This window comes from Pogona vitticeps, chromosome 2 (genome assembly GCF_051106095.1).
Source record: "Pogona vitticeps strain Pit_001003342236 chromosome 2, PviZW2.1, whole genome shotgun sequence".
Lineage (NCBI taxonomy): Eukaryota > Metazoa > Chordata > Lepidosauria > Squamata > Agamidae > Pogona > Pogona vitticeps.
The window spans coordinates 274,932,167-274,957,860 of NC_135784.1; the positions used below are offsets into that span (position 1 = coordinate 274,932,167).

The 25,694-nt window shown below is 41.1% G+C and overlaps 1 protein-coding gene across 5 annotated transcripts; it reads right to left on the reverse strand.

The window, feature by feature from the left end:
- Positions 1–1,308: 1,308 nt before the first annotated feature.
- On the reverse strand, positions 1,309–25,430 carry CCDC125 (coiled-coil domain containing 125). Of its 5 annotated transcripts, XM_020790276.3 has the most exons (13): positions 25,293–25,430; positions 16,361–16,419; positions 15,492–15,883; positions 13,981–14,039; positions 13,144–13,230; positions 10,800–10,877; positions 9,211–9,296; positions 9,033–9,115; positions 7,190–7,305; positions 5,214–5,321; positions 4,003–4,177; positions 2,801–2,934; positions 1,309–2,685 (listed from the first exon to the last, which is right to left on the reverse strand). In XM_020790276.3, the coding sequence occupies exons 3-13, from the start codon at positions 15,817–15,819 to the stop codon at positions 2,344–2,346; spliced, it is 1,596 nt and encodes a 531-aa protein (XP_020645935.3). In that variant the 5' UTR covers positions 15,820–15,883; positions 16,361–16,419; positions 25,293–25,430; the 3' UTR covers positions 1,309–2,343. The 5 variants fall into 5 exon arrangements, with proteins under 5 accessions (XP_020645935.3, XP_072848716.2, XP_072848712.2 ...); XM_072992615.2 differs by lacking the exon at positions 16,361–16,419 and having other exon boundaries at positions 4,060–4,177; XM_072992611.2 differs by lacking the exon at positions 16,361–16,419.
- Positions 25,431–25,694: the final 264 nt, after the last annotated feature.

A 25,694-nucleotide genomic window follows, 5' to 3' on the forward strand; every position in this document is an offset into this window, starting at 1 on the left:
TTTTCCTTTAAAGAAAAATAAAATATTCTTAAGAATTATCAGGAATATGTCCCCTTATGATTTAACTTACCCTAATAACAACACAAATATATAAGGTTTAATTTTAATAAAACACAAACTAGATTTGGAAAACCAACTGAAGAGAGAAAAGAACATAATATGAAAGTAAGCAGGGAACATTGACTTTCTACCTCTGCATTTTGCATGTACTGCAACAGTTGTGTATCGGGATTGGATTGCAACATCAAATTCTGTACAGTATTACTCTGCATTGCATAGGGCCCAAATACTGAAATGACACAACCTCTTTCCAGTGGTTCAATCTGTTAATTCCAACTAAAGCAGACTTCGTGAATCAGTAGGATGTAACATCAGTGTGTACTTACCGAAGTCTTGTTCATTTAAACAGGTCTACTATTTCGTTCAAATGTGTCTACTATCATAGTTGGGACTAACAGTTGAATTTAGGTCATGGTGATCAGCAGATAAGACAAAACCCAGTGGGGAAGGACAATAAAGCTAAGAGAAAACAGTAGTGAGAAAAGTGGAAACGCTAACATGAGATAGTGATTCAATAAAGGAAGCCATGGCCTTTAATTTGCAGGACCTGAGCGGGGTTGTTAATGGTAGGATATTTTGCAAGATATTAATTGATAAGGTTCCTATATGTTGGAAACAATCTGGCAGAATATAGTAACGACAACACATGAATCACATGCTTATGATTGAAGTAGCAAATAGGTTTTGATCAGTTGTAGTGTACATGCTGTAATAATAAAAGATCAAGACAATCAAAAGTGTGTACTGCAGGTTTTTACACTGAAAACAAGCTTCAAAATAGGAAATTAAATCTGATTCATACAACTGTATGTATCTTCTTAGGTGATAAGAGTTCAGCCACAGTCACTAGAATAAAATGTACTATATTTACAGCCCAGTTGAGTGCTTGACTTCCACAAGTGCGGAATTTCTTTTAAAAAATTATTTTTTATGAAACTATAGCATAGCAGAATAGGTACCCATCATTTCTATATGCAGTATTTGTCCTTGCATTTAAAGAAATGGCTGCCACTCTCAGTTTTGATAGTGATCATTACACTAACACATATCTAGGTTCTATCCTCTGATCTCCAAAGTACAGCACCAATTTAGTCCTCCGTATATACCTGCAATTAAGAACCAAGCTGCAGCTTCCCTGATGTGGAAATCTATTGTAGGAACAACATACACAATACTTGTACCTATGTGCAGTTATTAATCTTGTATGCTTATAGATTATTTATTATCCATTAATGAAAGCTTTCAGCATTTTCATAGGATAAAGATTCTTTTATTCCATCCTGAAGCAATGCTTCAAAAAATATATCTGCATATGTCATAGCATAAAAATCACACAGATTTACAAACAAAAGGTATAAATCTTTTACAGACATCGGACAGGGCCCAACCGTGGCCTTCCATTCAATTTTTATCCACTGGATGCTTCCACTTCTAAAAGAGGATGGGGGGGGGAATTTTGCTGATTCCACCCTTTCTGCCTGATTCTGCACTGCAACATCTGTTCCACAAGAAAAGCAAATCTTTCCACAGGAGTCTATCCAAATGCAAAACACTTTGGCAATCATCAGGTACTTTGTAAGCTGTTCTACCTCTGTGGGGAAGCTAATGGATGAAAGATTTATTAATCCCTTACTTGGGCTCTCTTGCGGTGGATGAGAAGCCAAGGATAGTTCTTTCATTTTCACAAGGCCAGAGCAAGCAATTTCACCTGTAGGCCTGGAACAGAGAGCTGTGACCCTTCAGTTGTTCGTGCAGTAGAACTCACATCACTCCAGCTACTAGCTACATAACTGCTGGAGCTGATGGTAGCTGTACTGTAGATCAAGACTACCTAAAAGGCCACAGGTTCCTCTCTTGCTGTAGAATAATAGTGGAAGCAACAGAATTCCTAGAAAAATAATTGCAGAAAAGAACTACTGGATAAAACCATCTGCAGTAAGTGTATACAACACGGCATTACATTATTTTCTGCTTTGAATTTAACTTAAATGTTGGAATATGCTTAACATTATTTGTATTAGAGAGGTTTCTTGAACTGTGATGACAGAATTATAAGCCATTCCACAGTTTCCATATGCTGTCCTACTGAATTCCATGTAATGGGCAGTTTTTCACTTGCTTTATTGTGCTCATAGATCCTCCCCTGATGTAGATCTTGCTCAAAAGAGTTCTGTATCTGCACTGGAGACCACATGAAGCTTAATAACTAAGGCTTAAAATATTACAGAGAGTGTAAAGGCACTTCCTTATTCCTTGCTTGAGCTCTACACCTAGTTTGCATCTTCAGTTTGCATTGGCTGTTTCTTCTGATTTCTGAATATGATATTCTTCAGATGTTGTGGAACATGAATGTTTAGCCGTAGAATCTAGTGTTCTGTTTGAAAACGTGTTAGGAGCAGAATAGGAGTCATCTTCAACAGCATATGTCTGGCGGCAAAAAGATTCAGGGGTAGCCAATTCTTGGGGTTTTGAATCCTTTTCGCATTGATTGCTCTTAAGAGTAAACTCTTCTTCTGAACATTTGTTTTCCGGATTCTTGTGCAAACCATCTTCTTTCTCTAATGTACGAGCAAGCATGTAACTAACTTTCCTTTGATGGGCCAAGGCCTCCTCCTTATCATTCAGCTACGGATCAGAACAGAAAATGAAATTAAGGGAAAAGCAATTCCAGAGTGTAAATGATGAAAAAAAATTGCATACATACTTGTCCAGAGATGTAATGTTGTTAGCAGATACCCACCAAATCTATTAGCGTCCTGATGACTTCTTGGGGGCTAGCCAGTTCTTCCACTTTCTTACGATCAGTATCAGAAGTGAGTATGCCAGTCAACTTTTGCCCTAAGTTTTTCCGATTCCCTTGAAACATGAAAACACCTAAAGGGGGGAAAACAAATACAGTATTTAAGACGTGGTTCTATGGAATCTGACAACCACCAGGGTGGCACCACATTTTAAAAATCCAAACTGATACAAAATACCCTGCTGGAAAACAAAGACCATTAACCTAATTCATGGCAAACAAAACTAAATGATATACAGCTGATGACTATTTTAATATTCAAAATCAATATAGAGACTTGTACTAAGAGTTCTGAGGTTAAAGGTGTCAATCATAACACTGTAAATTTGTGAACTGATTATCAGTTCTCAGAAAAAGTATTGAGTTTGCTCTTAATATAACTATTCATAGGCTGAAATCTTGTTGCACAGTTACAGAAATGGTATAACATTTAGAGGCAAGTTGACATTAAATTAAGAAATCTCTGCACACCTCACCTGTTGCATGTTAAACTGCACAATTTAGTTTGCAACAAATAATGGGAGATTTATTAACTTATAACAATTTGCCTCTAAAAGGTAGGCTGTTTGTATAAGTGCATAAGAGGATTTTGGCCATCATTTATTATATACAGTACCTCTATTCTATATTTGAGAGCAGGCAGAATCAAAAAGGTTTTAAACTGTTAGGGAGAGGAGAAATGGAGGAAGGGGTTGGAGGAGGGAGGACAAACTACTATAGACCAGGGGCAAAGATTATATAATCAGAAAATGAGATACAATCTACTGGCTTGTTATGATGCCTCAACCAATTGACTGTAATTGGTGATATATTACAACCTTCATCTGTGGTATTCTGTGATTGCTGATTGACATATTAGTCATTATTAGATACTGTAATCATATTAGACACTGCATTATTAGACACTGCAAGCAGTTAACCTGCATGTATAAACCAGTCCTGTGTCTTCTTGGTAGTGCCCCCATCACTATTTTGTTTGCATCTACCATGGTTACCATTATATCACTATTAAGAATTAGTTCAATTAATACCTCAGGTCAGGAAGTGAAAAGTATTAAACAGCAGATTTTATTCAAAACAATGCTGTAAAGTCTAGCTTATTTCAGTGCCACCGGTGAATCATGTAGAATAGAGAATATTACCATCTTCTTTTAAGCTTTTCCAGTTTAATGGTTTCTTTTCTTTTCTGCAGATCTTACTCATCTGTGCAAGCCTCAGAGCCTGGTCCTTCCTCCGCATCAGCTGCTGTTCAAAAGCAATTCTGAAGGCGTCTGCCATGATATAAGCTTCTTCTTTACTTTTCTTCAGAAGTTCAAACTGTTTTTTAATTAAATAAGATTCAGACTTTTTTTAGAAGGATGGAATTCACATTATTTTTTTGCAGTTGTTTAAGTACAGTAAATTAGCATGATGACTGCTTCCTCATATCAAGCAGAGATTCACTAAAACAAAAAATTCTATTAACACACAAGGAAAATCTCTACCATCTTTTTCATCAAAATTGCCACCTTTTTGTTTTCTTGCTACTAGCAGTACATGGGGGTGAATGCGTCTTGCTCAGTCAGTCCCATTTGCAACAGAAGTGGCAAACTAGAGTACACCAACTAGAACTTTACTCCACAGTTGGCTTGTCCTGTTGACCGGCAGTAGGCAGCTTCTTGACTTTTTTCTCCCGTGTGTTAAGTTGAAATGAACCACCGAAGAGATAACACAATGAAATGACAACGCAGCAAAGCTGCTGAAAAGCCTCCTTTCCACTTAGCTGCAGAGGGATAGGAAGTTTTCCATTTCTTTTTACTTGTTGCTAATACATTAGTGAAACTTTGAATGTGTGTGTGTGAGTGAAAGCCCTTTTAAAGCATTGCTGATGAACTGTGTAAGTTAGCAGCAATTAAAAAGAAAGTGAAAGTTTTGTCTCCTTTCTTCCTGTTTCTCAAGATTATAAAATGGCTTTAGTAAAGGGACAGGCAGCCATCTGTGTCAGTTTGATCTCAGCAATCACATGCGCTACAACCAAACTAAAACAGAGTAATCCTACCCGTACCAAAAAAAAGAGCCCATGACAAGGAATCAAAAAGGTGCAAGTAAGCATTGATCAGGGTTGGGCTGGTTTCAAATGGCAAGTATGTCATGTGATCAGGGAAAAGAAAATAAGTCCTGGAGACTGACTCTATCTGCTGCATCGTGCTGGCTGTCCACTATTTATGTACATCTAGTGAGACAAGTTTTACGTTAATAAGAAAAGGCAAAAATGTGGACATATTGGCTAACTGCTATATTTAAAAAACTGTGACATTTAAAACGTAATAGGTGCACACCAAAACAATGTTGCTTTCAATCCAAGCCTAAATACCTCTTGCTTGAGTTGAAGAAGTTGTTTCCGAGTTGCTGCTGACATCTTGGCGCAAGAGCATGGCTCTCCATTTGGACCACTGCAAGTGCAGGCTCCTAGTACAGCCAGCTTCAAATTCAAATGTATTCTGTCAATTCTTTTAAAATGAGGTTTTTGACAATAAATAAATTACACAAATTATTATGCAAGTTGATGGATGTACCGTATTTTCACACAAATTACCTCAGTAGCATCTAGAATACTCCTTCAGAGAACAGGATTCAGTTGTGTATGTTTTACAGACCTAAATAATTTTCAAAATCACTATAAAGGATGTGGCTGCAGTATTCTTGCTTTGCATATACAAGTCCTTAGTCAACTCACTATGTCTCAACGTCTTATGCTCAGTTACATCAGCCAACACTGCCTTTTCTTCTAGTGAATCATGGAAGGAAAGACAAAGTTTTCTATTTCTTCATCCCTGCTCATCCTTGATTTTGTAATTACATGGATAAAGTAGTAGTAATAGTAGATGACCAAGACAAGCAAGTACACACAGGTGTCCCCTGGACAAGTCGGCCAATCTCTCACTTCCAGAAGCACTGCACTGTAAATTTGCTGATGAGCAAAATGACTGTAAATTTGCTGATGAACAAAATGACTGTAAATTTGCTGATGAGCAAAATGACTATAAATTTGCTGATGAGCAAAATGACTAAATTTGCTGATGAGCAAAATGACCCAGTGGTTCTTTTTAGGACCACAAAAGACAGTAATTTATATTAATATATAGGGCAACATTTTAATTTGTTTTTAATTTTACCTATATTTCATATACATTCATAATTATAAATTGTGGAATACTCTGATATGAATAAAGAAAGATTTGTTTCATTTATTAATCAATCTTTATCCTGACCTTTAAATATTTTTCTTCAGATTTGAGGTTAGTTTTCTTTCTAGTTTTCTCTCTAACACACTTATGTACAGTATATGTATCATCAGGAAAAAGCGGGACTGTCAGTTCTCAGCTCCTTACTCATGGCAACAAATCAGGAACTGAAAAATAATTAGACTATTGTTTATGTAACACCTTTCTGTATAAGGCAATTTGCAAGTTATGTACAAGGTTAACATAAATTCTTAAAACTAATGATCAAGGTGTGTCTGTACAAAAAGTATAATCTCTAATTGCATACACGTGTTAGACTGCTGTTTATGGGTTCAAATCCCTGTATAGTCCTGAAGCTCACACAGAACCAATCACTATTTCTCTGCCTCATCCAGCACACAAAAGTTGTTGTAAAGATTAAAAATTGGAACATAAGCCATATATGCTGCCTTTAGCTCCTTGGAGGAGAGGGAGGTTATAAATGTAACAAATAAATACAGTGAAGTAAGTTGCTGTTCGGTGCAATATGAGCACATGGGAGTGAGCCACAGCAATACGCTGGTGCACTTCTCCTAAATTCCTCTTGCCTAGCTGAGGAGAGTTATTCATAAGCTGTTTGTTCTTTCAGTTAACCACAATTTACCACATCCAGATCTGGAACTGTGGCTATTTCCAAATATTAGTTTAAATAAAGTCAGTTTCAATATAGTTGCTTTGCTTGTAACAAACTATAGCTAGCATTAACCATAGTTCCAAGCCAAGCCACATTAAATTAATTCGAAAGGGAAGCAAAAGCTTCTGGGGCCCTCCTCCTGGCTACACAAGGAGGAGGAGATAAGGCACACAACCTCAAGGTCCACCATGACTCACTACTGCTCATTTATGTTGCACTAATCTATGATACTGTGCTATAGACACTAGCTTCTCTGTTCATTACATACTTGAGATGCATTGAATTATTATGAAGATTCATCCCACAATAAATCAGTGTGTCTAGAAGATAGAGTGCAGTTTAACTATAGTTTTCCAAACACCTTTTCTTGTGGAATTTCTCACAAAATCATGAACTGAAGAAATAAAAAAAATACAATTTTATGATACATACTTCAAGTCCTGTAATCTCTGTAATACCATTCTTGCTAAGAGACATGTTCTCTTGAATAATCTTTTGCTGTTTCACATCAAGCATTGCAAGAATCTCCAAGCGCTGTTGATCTAAAACTGCAAGATTCAATACTGTATTGAGAAAGCGTTACGTTTGTGAATCTTCTCATCAGCTTCTCCTGCACATGGTCCCGTTATTCCTGCTATTTACACGTGGGTGATTCTCATATTTATGCAGTATATATTCAAAACAAAGGTCTTAATTGTTAGAAGAGCTGCTGTGACTGAAGTCTGCCTAGAAGTTGCATTCTCCACCTTGGAAGCTTCCTGAGACTCAAACTTTGTGGGGATGTTTGCAGTTACACATTCAGGAAGAAAAGGAATATGGTCTCCCCCCCCCCCATTTCATATATCACGAGTATTTACAGAAGGTTCCAATACTAAGTTCTTCCCAGGAACTGCAAAAAGACACAGTATTTCTACATGCACACATTAAAAGCCAGTGTGATATAGTGGTAGAGTATAGGACTGGGGAAACACAGTTTTAAATTCGCTCTCAGTAATGTTATTCACTGGGTGACCCTGGGACACTTGCTTTCTGTCAGCTCCATATATGTAGCAAGATTTCTTTTAAGGGTGAAGCACAGAGAGGGAAACAGGGAAAATACCTTGGAGGAAAGCCCAGACATGTATGTAACAAGCAAAGAAAACAAAACAGAAATGAGACTTCTGAAGCTTCCTGTCACATTTTTCTCTAGTATTCTTGACATGCTTTGCTACTGTGATCAATGACTGGAGTGGAAACTATCCAGAAGTCTGCTAATATGAAAAAAACACAAACACAACAACCAGGCTCACAACCTGGTCACAACCATTAAAATGTTTGCCGAAACTAATTCAGATAATCATTTAATGAAAGATTTGTAGCTACAGTATAGAGTTTTCTGTCTTCCAACCAAACTCTTGTCTTCATGTGAACCATATTAATGCAACTTACAAAATACTGCCCAAACATACAATTTGTGTCCTGCAAATGCCATTTGGTAGCACTCCCAAGCAACTGCCCATGAAATGTCAACCTTAAGCTAAAGTATCCAAATGAAGTTGTGATTTTTCAGTCATGACTAGGTGCAAACTGTTGTCGTCTTGTTTTTTTCAAAGAAGGGAATCTCTGTATTGTCTCCTTCCTTGTGAACTTTGCCAGATGCTATGTGATACCTACAAGGTTCATTAAATTCCACTTGGGACACCTACTTAGATATTTGGATTTACATACCCTTCCTCCTCTTCCCAGTTTCCTACTACAAAGCTTGATGAAGACTTCTAAGAAACTCAAAAGCTTGCGTGTTTTGTACGTTTACAGTGGATGTTTGTCTGTGCACCTTTATCTTATAATACCAGAAGTTGTTGTTAGAAATCTATCAAAGTTTGAATATCATATTTTATTTAGTTAGTTAGTTAGTTATTCCCCCCCATCTTGAACTATTGTTGTTTTTTACTTTATTATATTGTTTTTATTTTATTTTTTATTGTTAGCTGCCCAGAGTAGACTTCGGTCTAGATGGGCAGGGTATAAATTTAATAAATAGATAAATAAACAAACAAACAAAATTTAAGAAACAGCTCCAATTCAAAAACAAGACAACTATGTTATATTGTAAGCACTAATATATAAGTGGTATACCAGAATCTCCCTCCCAGTTTAGGAACGGAAGCAATATCATTCAAATATACAACCCTGCAAAAATGTAATTGGGTGCAGAACAATGCCCACTATCTCTATGCTCTTGCATAAAAAAAATCAAGGCAGCAGAGAAACAACTGAGAAAGTAAAGCTTACTTACGTTCCTTTTCAGACTTCAGTGTTTTAATTTCATCAGTTTTCAATTTAAGTGTCTCTTTGAGTGCTGCATTTTCACAATATATGCTGTTGACATTGATGAATAGCATGTTTTAATTATACCTTAAACATGGCTTCCATTTAGTATACAATTGGGCAAATGCTTTAGTAAATGTAAATACCTGTCATATTTTTCGGCCCAAGCCTCCTCTATATTTTTAAATTTCTCCTGATTAATTTTGATTTCCCACTGCAGAGCATTTATCTCCTACAAATAATAAGATATAAATTGGGGGGGGGGAACAGAATAGTTATGTTCTAAACATTATGTAAAGCTATTTCGAATTTCCTCCAGCATCCAAGGACTGGATGATCTCTAGGATTACAATTTTGCTTAACTTTGCATGGGTAAAAGCAAGTTCGATTTCATTTTTATTGCAGGGAATTACCCGGGTTCAGATGCAGGGAAGAACAAAATAGATCTTCTGGAATAGAAATTTGGCACCTTAATTCAACCAAGGTCAGAGTCAAAGAAAGACAATGTGGAAAATTAGCATCCAGGCTTTAATTGGAAAAATCGAAAGCTGAAGGAAAAAGAATCTGTAGAAGTGTCTGAAGAAATAGATTGCAATTCATCAAAGCTCACACTAAAATATATCAGCTAATCTTAAAGATGCCTCTTTCATGCGTGAATTCTGCAACTGCTGAATAGTTGTGCATTTTACTAAAGAAACAGTTGTTTAAAATCACTCTTTGGATGTAGACAATTAGCCCTACTTGCTTCATAGAAGGCTAGCAACTTACGATGTTTGCATTCTGTAAGAAAAAGACTTGGATCAGAAACAAAAGGGAACTCTATACATCATAAGGAGACAATATGAAGTCCACGCATTGCAGAATGTCCCTGTCAGGTTTTGCTGCCCCCACTATCCATCCCCACCAACAAATCTGCTGCTACATTGCTGACTTTCAGTGATGCAACATTAAAAACATACAATTTTCTTTAAAAAATGCAAAGGATGTGCACCCTGATTTAAAGCAGAATTACACTACCACAGGGTTTCCCATTGTGGTGTAGTGGATAGTGTGATGGACTAGGACTCTGGAGAGCAGGTTTCAGATCCCTGCTCAGCCATGGTAACTCGCTGGGGGAGTAGAACTGGTAAAACCACTCCTTAAATATCTCCCTTACCTTGAAAGCCCTCTTAGGGGTGCCATAAGTTGGTTCTGACTTGGCAGCACACAACAGAACACTTCTATGATCTACTGGAAATACAATTCTACTTTTAAAATGTGTGTGGCCCTCATATACACAGTTTTGAAAGGAAGTGCGTGATAGCTCAGTGGTTTAGGTATCTGGCTGGAAGTTCGATTCTCCACGGTGCCTCCTTGTCAGGGCCTGGATTGATGATCCATGGGGTCACTTCCAGTTCTGCAGTTCTAAGATTATTATTATTTTATTATCTTTGATGATGGTATGGGAGCAAATTCAGCCACACTGCAGCATGGTATAGTGCTCAGTGGTTTGGAGTGAAAGGATCCAATATATGTCACTAGGATGTCACTTATCCTTTGCTATACGTGTTTATATCCTGGTATGTCACAGTGCTCAAGATGATTTACCGCCTAGGACTGCAGCCTATGGCATGGTTTAGTGCATTAAGATCAGTGGACTGAAGCATACATTACTTATGTTGGATCACTTTTTAGGGATGCAATAGCTGTCAGTTGTTCTTGGCCTCTTAAGAGAAAGATGACAAGATAACCTCACCTTTTCTAGAGCTCTTTTTTGCTGCTCGTTTTTTTTCAATGCTGCTTTTGTATGACTAGTAGCTTTATCCAACACAGCCTGAGAAACAATTAAGACAAAAAAAAGTCTGTCTCACGAATCACATTAAAAATTAAATCAGTAAAAGCATCAATTCAGACAATAACAAACTGCAGATCTGTGCTTTGTTGGTATCGGAATTATAGCCTCCACAAATGTAAGAATTATAAAGGATACTTGGCTCAGAGGTTCAAACAGAAGCTGAGGCAGAACCTGGAGTACCAAATTCAAATTCCAGGAAGGAAAGTGCTGGACCACCAAAGATGATAGCAGCCCCCTGCCCCCCGGCCCCACAATAGCTTTCCATGTGGGAGGCAGGCAACTAGTCCAAAGAGAGTGGTCAGAACCACTGACTTTTTCCAGACTCACCTGCAGGAAATGGAATCACAAGTGAGGAAACTCCCTTCTATCTACATCAACACCCAGGCTTGTCCAACCTGCGGCCCGAGGGCCGCATGCAGCCCAGGTCAGCTCGTAATGCGGCCCAGTGCAATTTTTTATTTTTAAAGAAATTCCAAAGTTTCAAGTTACACTGCCGGCGCTTGCGGCCGGAATGCAGCCGGGTCACATCACAACAGTAGAGGGGGAGAGAGGGAAGGAAGGAGTGGGAGGGGAGGGGAGGGGACAGGGGGGCTGCGTGACTGCATTGTGCCGTCCCCGTCAATAGGTGGACCCCCTCCCGGCCCCACAAAGCTGCCGGAGTCAAAGCTGGCAGCCTCTGCTGTCTGAGATCGCAGCTGCTGGTAAGCGCGCTTGGAGCGGGGCTGCGGAGGACGGCTAGGGCTGCCCCCCCATGCGGCCCAAACCAAATGTATGTGCAGCCCAAACCAAATTTTCATCTTCTAATGTGGCCCAGGGAAGGTGAAAGGTTGGACACTCCTGCTGTAAATTAAACCTCCATGGTCTCATAGATCCTGTTGATGGAGCCCTACCAAGATCCTAAAATGATATCCCTGTTGTTTGGAAGCCTGCTCTCTAGAAGCCACTGCTACTCTGTCTCCAGGTAGACAGGCAGAGTTGCTCCAACTTTCAATAACACAGGAGACATTCCAACAACAGATCCTTCCTGACCAGAAGGTACTAGGTTAGAACCACAGTAAGGCCTGTCAGATTGAAAAACAAGGCCTCCACAGCCACCAGGAAGCTACCACTATCACCTCCACCCTGATGCACTCAAATTCGGATAAGCATGCTGAAGAGGAAAGAGATGAGAAAGAAGGCATTCCACAGCTCAAGAGGTTACTCTGATGCCAGGGCATCCATGTTCTCTCCATCCCAATCCACACATCTTGAGAAAATCTACATAACTTAACAATCAACCTTTCATGGTGAACAGCTAGCTGATCAGTGGGCACATACCCTGTTTCCCCCAAAACAAGACTTAACCTTAAAATAAGCCCTAGTATGATTTTTCAGGATGCTCGTAATATAAGCCCTATCCCAAAAATAAGCCCCAGTTAACTGAAAACCCTGAAAATAAGCCCTAATGCATTTTTGGAGCAAAAATTAATATAAAACCCTGTCTTATTTTCAGGGAAACAAAGTAGAAAGACAGTGCAAGCCTGGCTGGATGCCAAGAAGGAAGCCCCCCCCCACGTCTTTGCAAACAGCAGCTGGCTTTCCCTTCCAGCAGCCTAGTCTTCCCATTCTACCTATGCCCCCAAGAAACAGTTGAGCCATGGGGGCATAGGCAGAGAGCAAATTCCTTACCAATGGACATATATTAGTTATATTGGTCCCTTCGTATTCATCGGGGTCTCTGGAACTAATATGAAGCGACGAATATCCAACGAATCAGCAATATTCAACAAATATCATGATTTGTTTTTATATTCTTCCCCATGTCTAATAATGATTTATTAAATCCCCATTGATTTATTAGGCCTACTGTTCCTTTAATTAATCAGTTAATGCCTTGCTTGCTGGGCTGGTAGCAGCTTGACTCCCCAGTCTCTGTAAAACCTGTGCTGATCTAAAGAATTGGCAGAGGAGGAGGATGTAGAAGAAAAGGAAAGGTTCCCTTTAAGCTGAAAAGACATGACACTTTTCTTCTTTGCCTTTGGATCATCATGTTTGGGTGACTAAGGCTGCTTCTTGCCTTTGGACTCTATCAGATGAGGCATGAAACCCCCCCCCAAAAAAAAACTTGCTGCAAGGAAAGTAGCCAAATTAGTCTTGTAACAATTGTCTCACTTGCATAACATCATATGCACAACTTGAAAAATGCTATATTATATGCTTTACGTACATTCAATTGTCTTAATAAAAATTAAGTCAATATTTATACCATGCTCTGCAGAATTTTTAACGCTTGCTCTTTGCCTTCAAGTTGTCTTTGAGATGCTTCCAACTCAACTCTTAAAATTTCGACTTCCTAGGGACAAAGAAATTCAGTAAATAAAACCACTAAGAAATTCAGTAAATAAAACCAATGTATAGAGAGGCCCTTATATTTGTAGAAGGCATTCCTCTTAAGGAATGGAAGGGGGTCTCTGATTTCCCCAATTCCCCTAAGAAGTAACACACACACCCCTTCTTAAGCTTGTACCACCTGGTACATTATTCAGAGAGTTTCCTGAACCTTGGAAGTGGCTTACGGGGGGGGGGGGGGGAACCAAGCAAGCAAGCTGGCTAACTATATTGGATGAATATTGTACCATTTATAATTCTCGTTGTCCTGCACATTAAAAATTCAAATTACTGAAGTGCTCTAGCCTTTGTATCAAGTATGCAAAATTTAATATTGCTTTAACATTTCCCCATGAAAGATAAGAAGCAATTATATTCTGAGCCGCCACTAAATGCTTTCACACAACATGCACTTCCTCCATGGGAAAATGACTGGGGTACAAAGGGCATGTGTACTGGGTTATTTTCTCTGCATAGCACAGAGAAGGAGGAAGAGCTTGAAGGTAGTGGAAGAAAAGGAAGCAGCCCCAACATCCTATCCTGGTAGACATGTTGGTTCAACTACTATATACTTCAACTCACCTAGGAGACAAACTATCAAAGTTAACGAAAACACTGCATTCTTAATATTTTTCCCATTACTGTACTTGCTTAGACTTTTTTTTACTGAGGAAAAATAGATGTCAAGTTAAGACTTAGTAAGACAAGCACTTACCTCAACAACTTCTTGTAGATGTTGCTTTAATTCTTCATTTGATGCTTCAGAACTGGACTCTGGAAATTCATAACAGAAAACAAGAACTTAACAAAGTCCTCTTTCTGTCTTCATTTGCAACAGGGAAAAGACTCTTATTTAAGTTATTTAAATATCAGAAGACTTGTTTCTCAAAATTATACATGGAGATTCCCACCACCACCCTGCCCCTGGCACTTTCCTGATGCCACTATTCAATGTATTTCTCAATTTAATTTTAAATAACAAGTAATTAGGAGGAGGATATATGGTACAGACCCTTATGGATGGCAGAAGAAAAAGATGCAAAAGTGCAAACTGTAAAGTTACAGTAATATTATACAGTTGTTAACCACACTTTTGTTTCTGTCACAGATATGGGAGCTGTAACTGTACTGAAAATATTGCTTTCCTTTGCCTGGTTAGGAAACAAAAGACATGCTCACTCTAACCCTGGAGGTGAAGATCCCAAAACTTTTTTTAAAGAAAAGCAACTGCTTCACCATTTGATAAATACAACTTACGTAATATCAAAGCAAGAGAAGTGGCATAACAGGTAGTGCTCAGTGTCTTATTTTCAAAAGGGAAGATAAAATATGTAATCCTTAAAATATACATATTTCAAACAACTTCCTGTGACATTTGCACAACCACAACCTGTGCAGAACTTCTGTTTGCACAGACCAAACAGCAGGCAAAATGCTCATATAGTTAGCCTATGAGTAACAAGAAGACTATGCCCGTTTGATCAATTTGAAAATACACAGGAGTTTACTCACTGATTCAATGGGCCTACTTCAGTTGCAACTTACTATGGTAAGCAATAGGATTTCAGCCACTGTACATATAACTTTATGCAAGGCCAAATGCTTGTTATTCATTTATCATAACTTCTGTTTGAGCCAAAGTGCTCTTTTAAAAAGGCATATAGAACTGGGTCAACACACAGTCAACCAAATTGTAAACCTTAAATACCTACCTTTTGTTCTGAGTAACTTTATGTGAGGAACACAGTATAACTTGAGGAGGGGGTTATTTTTGACAGCTCCTATTGGGAACAGCTAATGAGTAGTGGCCAGGGATGATAAGAATTGCTGTTTAACATGGTCTTGTGGGCCACAAATTGCCTACCCATGGGATATCTGAAATTTTTTTACATCTAGCATTTTCTAATGCAGTTATCCTAGCACAAAACCCAATCACCTAAATTACTCAGTGTTTATAGCAGTGCATCCCAACCTTGGGTCTCCAGATGTTCTTGGATTAAAACTCCCAGACGCCTTCACCACTAAGCTGTGTTGGCCAAGATTTCTGGCAGTTGTAGTCCAAGAACATCTGGGAATCCAAGATTGGGAACCACTACCCTACAGAATCAAAATAACTCTGTTCTTAGAAATGTTTGTGACTTTTACTACTAATAGCTCTTACGATACTGTTTACCATTTTATGAAGAATACTGAAAGGTATCAGCATGGATTGAACTACAGCCTTACCAAAGCTGTTTTGTCGGCTACAAGAAGCAAACCCGCTCATTCCAAATTTTTTGATGGGCATGTCAATCAAACTGTTACACCGTGTGCAACGAAAAACGGAGGCATCATATTCTCCTTTGTTTGGCAACATATATGGGCTGGCACTTTTCCTTGTTGAACCTTTTCTAGGCCAGCTTTCGTGTAAACTGAAGCCTTCCAGTTCACAAACATCACCATGTCTCCTAACAAGTCCATTTCCCAAGTCTCCACATGCCATGTCCTCATCTTCACTTTCCTGGGCCTTCCCCGGTTTGTTCTGCAATATGATTGCTTCACACATTGGCAACATAAATGGATTCCTTTTCCAAACCTGACGTTTCCCCTTGGACACTCAACAATCCAGAAAAGCTGCTCTGGAAATGAATAACAATTAAGAATCATATTAATTAAGAAATTTAAAAGTTTAAATTGCTTTAATATTTTTCCCCAGCACTACTTTCTAGGAAAATTACTTTGATATGTGAAACATTTGCCAGTAAATTAAACGTATCTTGTTACTGAATTCAAGGCAAAAGGGGTTTCAAAATAAGAATCCAAGAACATGAGAATGTATCAGAGTAACCTTGTTCCTTGCTAACAGAAACAAACACACCCAGGTACTTTGTTTGTTTTAAAATGAAGTAAAAAGAAAGCACTGTTTAATTTACAATTCACCTACGGAAAATCTAGTTGTAGCACAAACCGTTCATATTTCACCATATTTGTACTGAGCAATTTTTTTTTACTGAAACTATTAATTATTAATTACTCATTAGTTACATGGAAGGAACTCTAAATACTTATGATCAGACAACAAACAGCATTAAGAACTTTTTATTTAACTCTCTTACCATAGAACTGTTCTTTCGTTGCTGCTTCCCCACAGAGAAGCTTTAACATCAGCAATAAGCTAAAAGTGCAAAATGTATCAATAGCAGCTGTTTGTGTAAATGCCACTGATATACATTCTAAACTACTGTATTTGACTTTACTGTACAATTAAAAAGAGCAATTAAAATGTGTTAATTACAGACAAAAGTAGAATGCTGACTATAAGTCTTCATACAGTTTTCTCATCTACTGTACTGTAGAAAACTGCGGAGACAATTAAGCCAAAATTAGACTCTTCATAATTCCATTGATTCTGGCAGCAGATAAATATCTCTTCCACTAAAATATCAGCCTCAAGCTATGATCCAATATATACTTCCTATTGCACTTAATGGGATTTTTTTTTCCTAAGAATACACTGGGTTCCATTTTTAAAGTGCTTAACTTTGGTTAAATCAAGTCCCATGCTGGGTGCAGAACTTTAGCCCACCAGATGTGGCTCCCTCTAATTCCCACCACCACTTGTCAGTGGCTATGCTGGTCATGGCAAATGGGACCTGAAGGTCAACATCTTGAAAACCACTGTTTTTCCACTTCTGCTGTCCATTTTAAGCTTAGTTAAGCACATGGATGCCAGATAATTGGCTCAATATTTTGTAGATTGTTTTTCTCAAGATGTTTTATTAATGGTAACCACCAAAGTACCAACAAAATAAATTGACTTTATGCCAGCATTAAATATATTTGATTTTCTGCAGCAATGATAAAATTGGTAATTTACATGCACCTATGAGCTGCCCAGTAATTGAACTGAAAAATGACAGTTATATTGTTTTCTATTTTATTTTACTTAATTTCTTTCTTATCACTTAGTAATATACGACCATCAGTGTACACAGCTCTGTAAAAATACAATGAAATAGGTACGTTCTGCCTGGAGGAGTGTACAGTTGTGAGCAAAGGAAGGAAAGTGAGCCGTCCTCACAGGCGTCAAAAGAAGAAGGAGGCGGAGAATGTGCTGTGGGAGAATTAATAAAACTAGACGAGGAAGAAGGGGGCGCTAATAAAGCTATAGAGGTGTTCCTAGCGGAAAGGACCAGAGACTGGGGGGAGGAGTCGGGAGATTGGAGATGGGATGAGGTTATAAAGGAGGAGAGAAGAGGGAGGGGGGTAGATGGAGAAAAGGAGGAGAAAGGCACTCAAACGAGAGAGACAGGAGCGGAGAGAGAAAGAATTGCGACTCTGATTAAGAACTTCCCAAATTTGATGAGAGAAGACGGCTTGCTACCTCTGCCAAAAGAGTTGAGACAAACGGGAGTTCGTGAGTCCAAAGAGGGATGGAAACCGGGAGGGGGTATGGCTTCTCGCCCTACGATGGACAAGGCAACCCCTGGTGGTGTCAGCCCTTTCCTCCCCAGACTGGAGGGGTCGACAGTGGTCCATCCCTGTTGCAGGACTACCTGCTCAGTTCTGACTGCGTCGGTCGCGAGCCCGAACGCAATCACTCGTTTTGGGGTGAGGAAACAGTGAAAAGTAAAGATGTTATGCCTGGGACAAAGCCCAAGAAGTACAATTTGTTAACTGATGAAGAGTTGCCGGACCCATTCGGTCCAGAGTTATCTGATGTTAAAGTTAATAAAACTAATCCGTTTTTGACTGTTACATCGACTCCTGCCATTATTCCCGCCAAATCCCTTGGTCCGCCCTCTTCAGGAAAAGAACCCAATCACAGTGGCGCCCAACGTGGGGCGGACCAATGGGGAGGCAGGGAAGAGATGACGAGGATGCTGAAGACCATAGAGAGGCAGGAGAAGATGATCGAAAATTTGACGGAACAGCAAATGTTGGTTACCAGACATATGATGAGGCTGGGAATAGACGATGAAAGAATCCCCAAGAATAATGTGTTTATAAAGAATGGTCTAGTGGCCGGCCCTGCCCCCATCAGAATACAAAAGATGAGCGCTAGTGATGACCCGGAGGCGTATCTCCATACATTTGAGCGAGTAGCGGTGGCTGCAGGGTGGCCTAAAGAACAATGGACTCTGATATTGGTACCTTGCTTGACAGGACTATTACAAGAGGTGGTAGACACCCTGAGCCCCCAAGAAGCTGCGCAGTATGAATCCGTAAAAACAGCGATTTTGAGAACTCTCAATTTGACGGAGGAAGCGTATAAGAAAAGATTCAGGGAACTTAAGTGGAAACCTGGGGTACATCCACGAACTTTGGTGCAGAGAATGAAAGCCAACATGACTAGATGGATTAAACCTGAGGACAAATCTAAAGAACAAGTCATGGAAGCGTTTGTGTTAGAACACTTGGTGACGACTTTGAGCGGGAATCTGAAAGGGTGGGTGCAGAAGAATAACCCGAAGCAGTTGGAAGAAGCCATCAAGCTGATCGAAGACTATTGCGCCTCAGAAGAAGCAATCAAAGAAGGACCCGCCTTCTCAGGGGAACGTGGGAGACCTCGTGAGAAGGCGGGGACGCAGACACAAGGCGGTGGAGTAAAGAGAGGGATGGACGTGCCAGGAGGAGCTCGCCCCCGCGGACGCCCCTTCGAACCTATGGGGCCGAAGCCGGTGCGCCCGGTTACAGTGGATGACCGCGTGTTTGGGGGGCTCGTGTGTTTCGGCTGCGGGACCCCAGGCCACGTGCGTCGGGATTGCCCTGGAACAGACTGCTCCTGGGTAGGAGGATCGAATAACACCCAAGAGAAACCCGGGAAACAAGCAGGTTGGGAGGTGGTTGCATGGGTGAATGGGGAGAAGAAACAGGCGTTAATTGATACAGGATGTGGCAGAACCTTAGTGCGGGACATAAAATTAGAAGGGGTGGAAGAAGGGTTTACGGTGAAATGCATACACGGAGACTCTAAGACCTATAAGACGACATGGGCCGAAGTCAAAGTTGGAGATGAGAAACGGAAAATGAAAGTGGGGATTGTTCCGGGACTTTCGAGAGAAATGTTATTGGGAAGAGACTGGGTGGGAGATAGAACGTTAGCAGAATGTAAAGAAGTAATGCAAGGAGACTGCGTTAAAATTGAAGTGGGAGATGATTTCTTACAGGAGACAACACGCGACCACATGCGTATGTTACAACAAGATGACGCCACGCTGCAAGAACACCTGTGAGCCGCGCGTGAGGTGGGCGAAGTAGTAGGGGGAGAAAAGGGGATGATTTTGGACAATGGGTTGTTGTATAACGTGACAGAGAAGGGGGAAAGGCGGTTGGTTGTCCCCCAGAAATGGCGTATGACGATCTTACATTTGGCCCATGATATCCCTATGGCGGGACATTTAGCATATGATAAGATGAGACCCAGGATTGAACAACGGTTTTGGTGGCCCGGAATGGAGAAAGAAATAGAAAGTTATTGTCAGACATGCCCAGAGTGCCAAAAAACTCAAGCCAAACCCAGACCAGGAGCTCCCTTAATACCCATGCCCCTAGTGGATCAGCCCTTCCAGAGGATAGGGGTTGACATCGTGGGGCCCCTCCTCAAATCGGCGGGGGGTCACACCCATATTTTGGTTATTATAGACTATGCTACCAGGTACCCAGAAGCGGTGCCATTGCGGTCCACGACATCTAAAGTGTTAGCTCGGGAGTTGTTGCAAGTGTTTACCAGGCTAGGTTTTCCGAAAGAAATCTTGACGGATCAGGGAACCAACTTCATGGGACAAACATTGAAGGAAATGTGGGGGTTATTAGGGGTAAAACCCCTCCATACAGCAGTCTATCATCCTCAGACTAACGGGTTAGTAGAGAGATTTAATAAAACCCTTAAAGGGATGCTAAGGAAATTAGTGATGGAAAAACCGAAAAGGTGGCACCTACTAGTGGCGCCATTGATGTTTGCAGTGAGGGAAGTTCCACAAGCTTCCACGGGATTTACACCTTTTGAGATGATGTATGGATGGAACCCCAGAGGTATATTAGACCTGGTCAAAGAAAAATGGGAGAGTGGGAAAGATGAGGTGCAAACGAACGTTAAACATGTCATAGAAATGAGAGAACATTTGAAGTTAGTGGCCTCTTTGGCAAGAGAGAATTTAGCGAAGGCCCAAGAAGGACAGAAACGGAGATACGACGCCAAAGTTAAGACGAGACAATTCGAACCCGGGCAGAGAGTTCTGCTATTGATGCCAGCGGCGTCATCGAAATTATTCGCCACTTGGCAAGGACCCTATAAGGTGTTGCGGAAAATAGGAGAAGTAGATTATGAGATTTGGATGCCTGACAAAGTTAAAAAGAAAGGCATCTTTCATGTAAATTTGTTAAAGGAGTGGAAAGAGAGAGAAGCATTATGGGGAGAAGTAAAAGACGAAGAATTTGGACCTGAAACAAAGGACTTTTTGCGTCAAGGGGTAGAATTAGATTTGGGAGAGGAGTTAACCACAGAGCAAGAGAGGCAGATGAGAGAGATAGAACACCGATACAAGGAGGTTTTCTCAGGGAAACCTGGTAACACCACATTAGTCGAACATGCAATTAACACACAACCACAAGTCATAGTCAGATCTGGAAGTAGGAGTTGGCCTAGACACCTGAGAGAGACTATCAATAAAGAGATAGAAGAGATGCTTCAACTGGGAGTAATTGAGCCATCTTATAGCCCCTGGAGGAGTTATCCGGTTGTGGTGCCTAAACCAGATGGGAGTGTTAGGCTATGCATCGATTATCGCAGATTAAATGAGGTGTCCAAGTTCGATGCCTATCCGATGCCAAGAATTGACGACCTGCTAGAACGATTGGGAGGGGCGGAGTACCTCACATCATTAGACCTAACCAAAGGATATTGGCAAATACCCTTGAGGCTAGAAGATAAAGAAAAAACAGCATTCGTGACCCCTAAGGGTCTTTTCCAATTCTCACGTATGCCCTTTGGTTTGCATGGGGCAGCGGCGACGTTTCAACGACTAATGGATAAAGTGTTAGCCCCTGTTAAGGATTTTGCCGGAGCTTATATTGATGACATACTTATATATAGTAAGAGCTGGGAGGAGCATTTAGTGCACCTAGAGAAGGTGTTACAGGTGTTGCAAGAAGCTCAATTGAAAGTCAATCCAGCCAAGTGCAAAGTGGCACGTAAGGGGGTGAAGTTCTTGGGGTTTCAAGTGAAACAAGGTAGAATACAGCCCGTGTCAGACAAAATTGACCAGGTGACCGCATGGCCCGTACCCCGGACAAAAAAGGAAGTACAGAGATTTTTGGGGTTAGCAGGTTATTACAGGCAATTCGTTCCCAATTTTGCCCATATTGCGGCTCCTCTAAGTGATTTGACTAGAAAGAAGAAAGCAAAAATGGTTTTTTGGGGGGAAGAAGAGACCAAAGCTTTTGAGGAGTTGAAACAGATACTATCAGAATTACCCAGTAGGTATGCCCCAGATTTTTCCAGGCCTTTCATAGTCCAAACTGATGCCTCAGACCGCGGAGTGGGGGCCGTGTTATCACAAGAGAAGGATGATATAGAATTTCCGGTAATGTATTTAAGCAAGAAGCTAACTCCTAGGGAGCAGAAGTATTCGACTATAGAAAAAGAGGCTTTTGCAGTTAAATGGGCTATACAAGCTTTAAGGTATTACCTGTTAGGGGCACCCTTTACGCTCATCACAGATCACGCCCCACTGCAGTGGCTGAACAGGATGAAGGATGTGAATCCAAGGTTGACCAGGTGGTACCTGAGTTTGCAGCCATTTACCTTCACAGTGAAATATCGCAAGGGAAGTGCCCATGCTAATGCGGATTACTTTTCCCGACAGGGAGAGATGCTACCACAACCCGAAGAGAGGACGGCCCACTCCTCAGGGGGGGCGTGTGAGCAAAGGAAGGAAAGTGAGCCGTCCTCACAGGCGTCAAAAGAAGAAGGAGGCGGAGAATGTGCTGTGGGAGAATTAATAAAACTAGACGAGGAAGAAGGGGGCGCTAATAAAGCTATAGAGGTGTTCCTAGCGGAAAGGACCAGAGACTGGGGGGAGGAGTCGGGAGATTGGAGATGGGATGAGGTTATAAAGGAGGAGAGAAGAGGGAGGGGGTAGATGGAGAAAAGGAGGAGAAAGGCACTCAAACGAGAGAGACAGGAGCGGCGAGAGAAAGAATTGCGACTCTGATTAAGAACTTCCCAAATTTGATGAGAGAAGATGGCTTGCTACCTCTGCCAAAAGAGTTGAGACAAACGGGAGTTCGTGAGTCCAAAGAGGGATGGAAACCGGGAGGGGGTATGGCTTCTCGCCCTACGATGGACAAGGCAACCCCTGGTGGTGTCAGCCCTTTCCTCCCCAGACTGGAGGGGTCGACAGTGGTCCATCCCTGTTGCAGGACTACCTGCTCAGTTCTGACTGCGTCGGTCGCGAGCCCGAACGCAATCACTCGTTTTGGGGTGAGGAAACAGTGAAAAGTAAAGATGTTATGCCTGGGACAAAGCCCAAGAAGTACAATTTGTTAACTGATGAAGAGTTGCCGGACCCATTCGGTCCAGAGTTATCTGATGTTAAAGTTAATAAAACTAATCCGTTTTTGACTGTTACATCGACTCCTGCCATTATTCCCGCCGAATCCCTTGGTCCGCCCTCTTCAGGAAAAGAACCCAATCACAACAGTCTAAAACGGAACAGCAAGTAAGACAAGACAAATAATAATGCATTATAGTACAAATGAAATTAATAATTTAAGGTGCACATTTCAAATAAAAAGGAAAGCAGTTCATGTTATACTAAAACTAAACAGAATCAAAGCCTCGGAAAAGGGATGATTTAAAAAAGAGATTAAAACGCACTGGCTAGAATCCTATCACATTTTTATGGTGGTGTAGTGCAATAGGCACAAATCTCAGTGGTGAATTGCCACAAGTTACCCAGTCAGCAGGGGCATCTGCATTTCAGCATTCAGTCGCACAAGGTGCACAACAGCACAGTCCTATATTGGCTTCTGAACTTCCAGTAATTCACCACAAACATTTACACCAACTAAGTAGAGATGGGGATATTCGTATACAATTATGAATATCCTCCTCTCTACGCTGAGTTGTGCCAAAAGGTGTAATGAGTAGGATTCTGACCACTAAGTGAAAGGGCAGCCCACAAATATTTGGGAAGATAGTTCCAAGCATATGGAGAAGCAAGAGAGAAAGGCCAAGGGTGGGTTAAATATAGGGAGACTCTCAAACCAGTAAAAAAAAAATACTGAACTAAAAACAAGGAGGGAGTGGTTGAGCCTACAATGAAAAACATATTTAAACAAGAGGTCAAGAATGCAGAATTCTGAATGTATGCAAGAGGATTAATAACATTTTGTGGAAGTCCAACAAAGGAAGCATACAAAAATCTAAACAATAAGAAAACCTCTGTAAAAGAAGAAAGTCCAAAGTCTTTGCAAAAAAAAAAAAAAGAAATAAAAGGGCAAATTCTGGTAATGTTATAAAGAAATAAACATCCAGTTTTAATAATAGCCTGAATATGTGGAACAAAGGAAATACTGTAAACTAATTGAAGATAGAATCAAGACAGCATGTGTGGACAGCAATATTATCAACAGCTACAGAAAACCTGTGTGAAAAGAAGCCTTTTTAAGAGAGAAAAGGAGCCGCTTAGCCAAAAGATAACAAAGGAGCATCCAATCTGAAATATCAGAATAAGAATTTGAAATATTGGTTCTCTCAGAGAACTTAAATACATAAGTCTCAGAAGTCTTTCATTAAAGTCTTCCAGTTATATACAGTAGTTTGAATGCCATATCATAGACATAGTATTTATCTTTGTAAAAGAACATATTCCACTCTCTTTCCCCCCCCCCCAAATTTTTCTGAAGAAAAAAAAACAGCTTTGGAAAAACTGCTTCCCCCCACAACTTTTTCGGGTTTCTTCCCATCTCTAGTTGGAACATGAGAAGAAAATAAGGGTTAGTTATTACTGGGTCTAGAGTACAAGGAAGAAAATCCTTGCTACAAATGGGGAAAAAAAGAGTAAATGTTCCTTCTCAATCCCCCTTGTCTTTTGACAGCTGTAATCTTTTATCTGCAGCCCAATTATCATCTACCCCCATACCATGGGAAGTTAACATTTTAGGTGCAAAATGCAGCGAGGAGAAGAGGCTCCTTTTACAACATTACTACTGTACTACTGTATGTGAATCAATGGCATGGATAACCTCATCTAATCATATCCTCGTCATTCTCCCTCAAGCCTGGACCTAACTCACACAATCACACCAGAATCCCCTTCCCGCAGACTTATGTCCACCTAAATCTCTGCATTAAGACTGGTCTGCAAGAGTTGAGAGCTGTTTAGCAAACATTACACTGAGCACCAACTATTGCACACTGCTCATCAGAATACCAAATTCAGTTAAACTGTATAAGGCGCAAAATAATCACATCTTTCCCTTACAACTAGACGTGGGTGCCAGAAACTTGTCCTAACTGATCCCAAAGTACTAGGAAATCTCTTTCCTCTGCGTAAAGAGATGACAGATACCCTCGTTTCCCACAACGAATGCCCCGGAAAACTGCACAAACGTCAAGACAGGTAGGTGTTACATCGAGTTACACTTAAGAAAGTAGGGCTGCTGAGAGACTGAGTACAGTATGTCAGACAGGTGCTCCTCAGGTACAGCGTTAGCAGCAGTCATGATCAACCGTGTGTCGGATCAGTATCTGCCTATTGAATATCCCCGGAAAAGTCAGCAAGTAAATCATCCCCCCCCCACCGTCCCAGTTTCAAGACCCACAGTAAGGCAGCTCAGAAGACCCTACGACGCCCCCCTCCCCGCAAACCTGAATCCTTCCGGCCCTCCTCGTTTGAACGCGGAAAGCAAATACTTTCGCCGCCCGGCCAACCCACCCAGAGGCCGGCCTCTCTCTCTCTCCTACAACTTCCACGTGTAGGGTCCCCTTTCCACCGAGCTCAAACTCCCGTACATCGGCCGCCCCCCTTCCTCTCGACTCACCCGGGGCTACAGCGCGGAGCGACCCGTCTCCCTCCGCTCACGAGCCCAGCCCACCCACAGGCTACGATCCGAGGGCGAGAGGCCTCGTCCCGCGGGTTGCCGCCGCTTCCTCCTTTCCCGGGCCAGCTCTCGTTTACGTCGCCTAGCTTGGCCTGGCCTGGCCTCCGGTGCCGCTCCCTCAGGGGCAGGGCCTCGCCACCTTTCCACCGGGCGCTCTGCTGGCCTGAAGACCGCCTTTTCCGCAGCTGGACGGGGGAACACACCGGCGAGCGGGGCTCACACCGGCGGCGCTCTCCCTTGCGGCAAGCGGGAGCGAAAGCGGGGACAAATCTACCGGGGTTTGAGGTGCGGAGCACAAAAAAGCAGAGAAGGAGCCGTTCTCGATGAGTGTTTTGAGACGCC

Excerpts from the sequence above, each read along its gene's own strand:
- CCDC125 (XM_072992611.2), bottom strand. The coding sequence starts at position 15,819 with ATGTTGCCAATGTGTGAAGCAATCATATTGCAGAACAAACCGGGGAAG. Across the intron at positions 5,322-7,189 it reads CAGAGATTACAGGACTTGAA|CTGGCTGTACTAGGAGCCTG; the intron begins GTATGTATCATA and ends TTGAATTTGAAG. Across the intron at positions 2,935-4,002 it reads GAAAAGCTTAAAAGAAGATG|GTGTTTTCATGTTTCAAGGG; the intron begins GTAATATTCTCT and ends TCCCCCCTTTAG.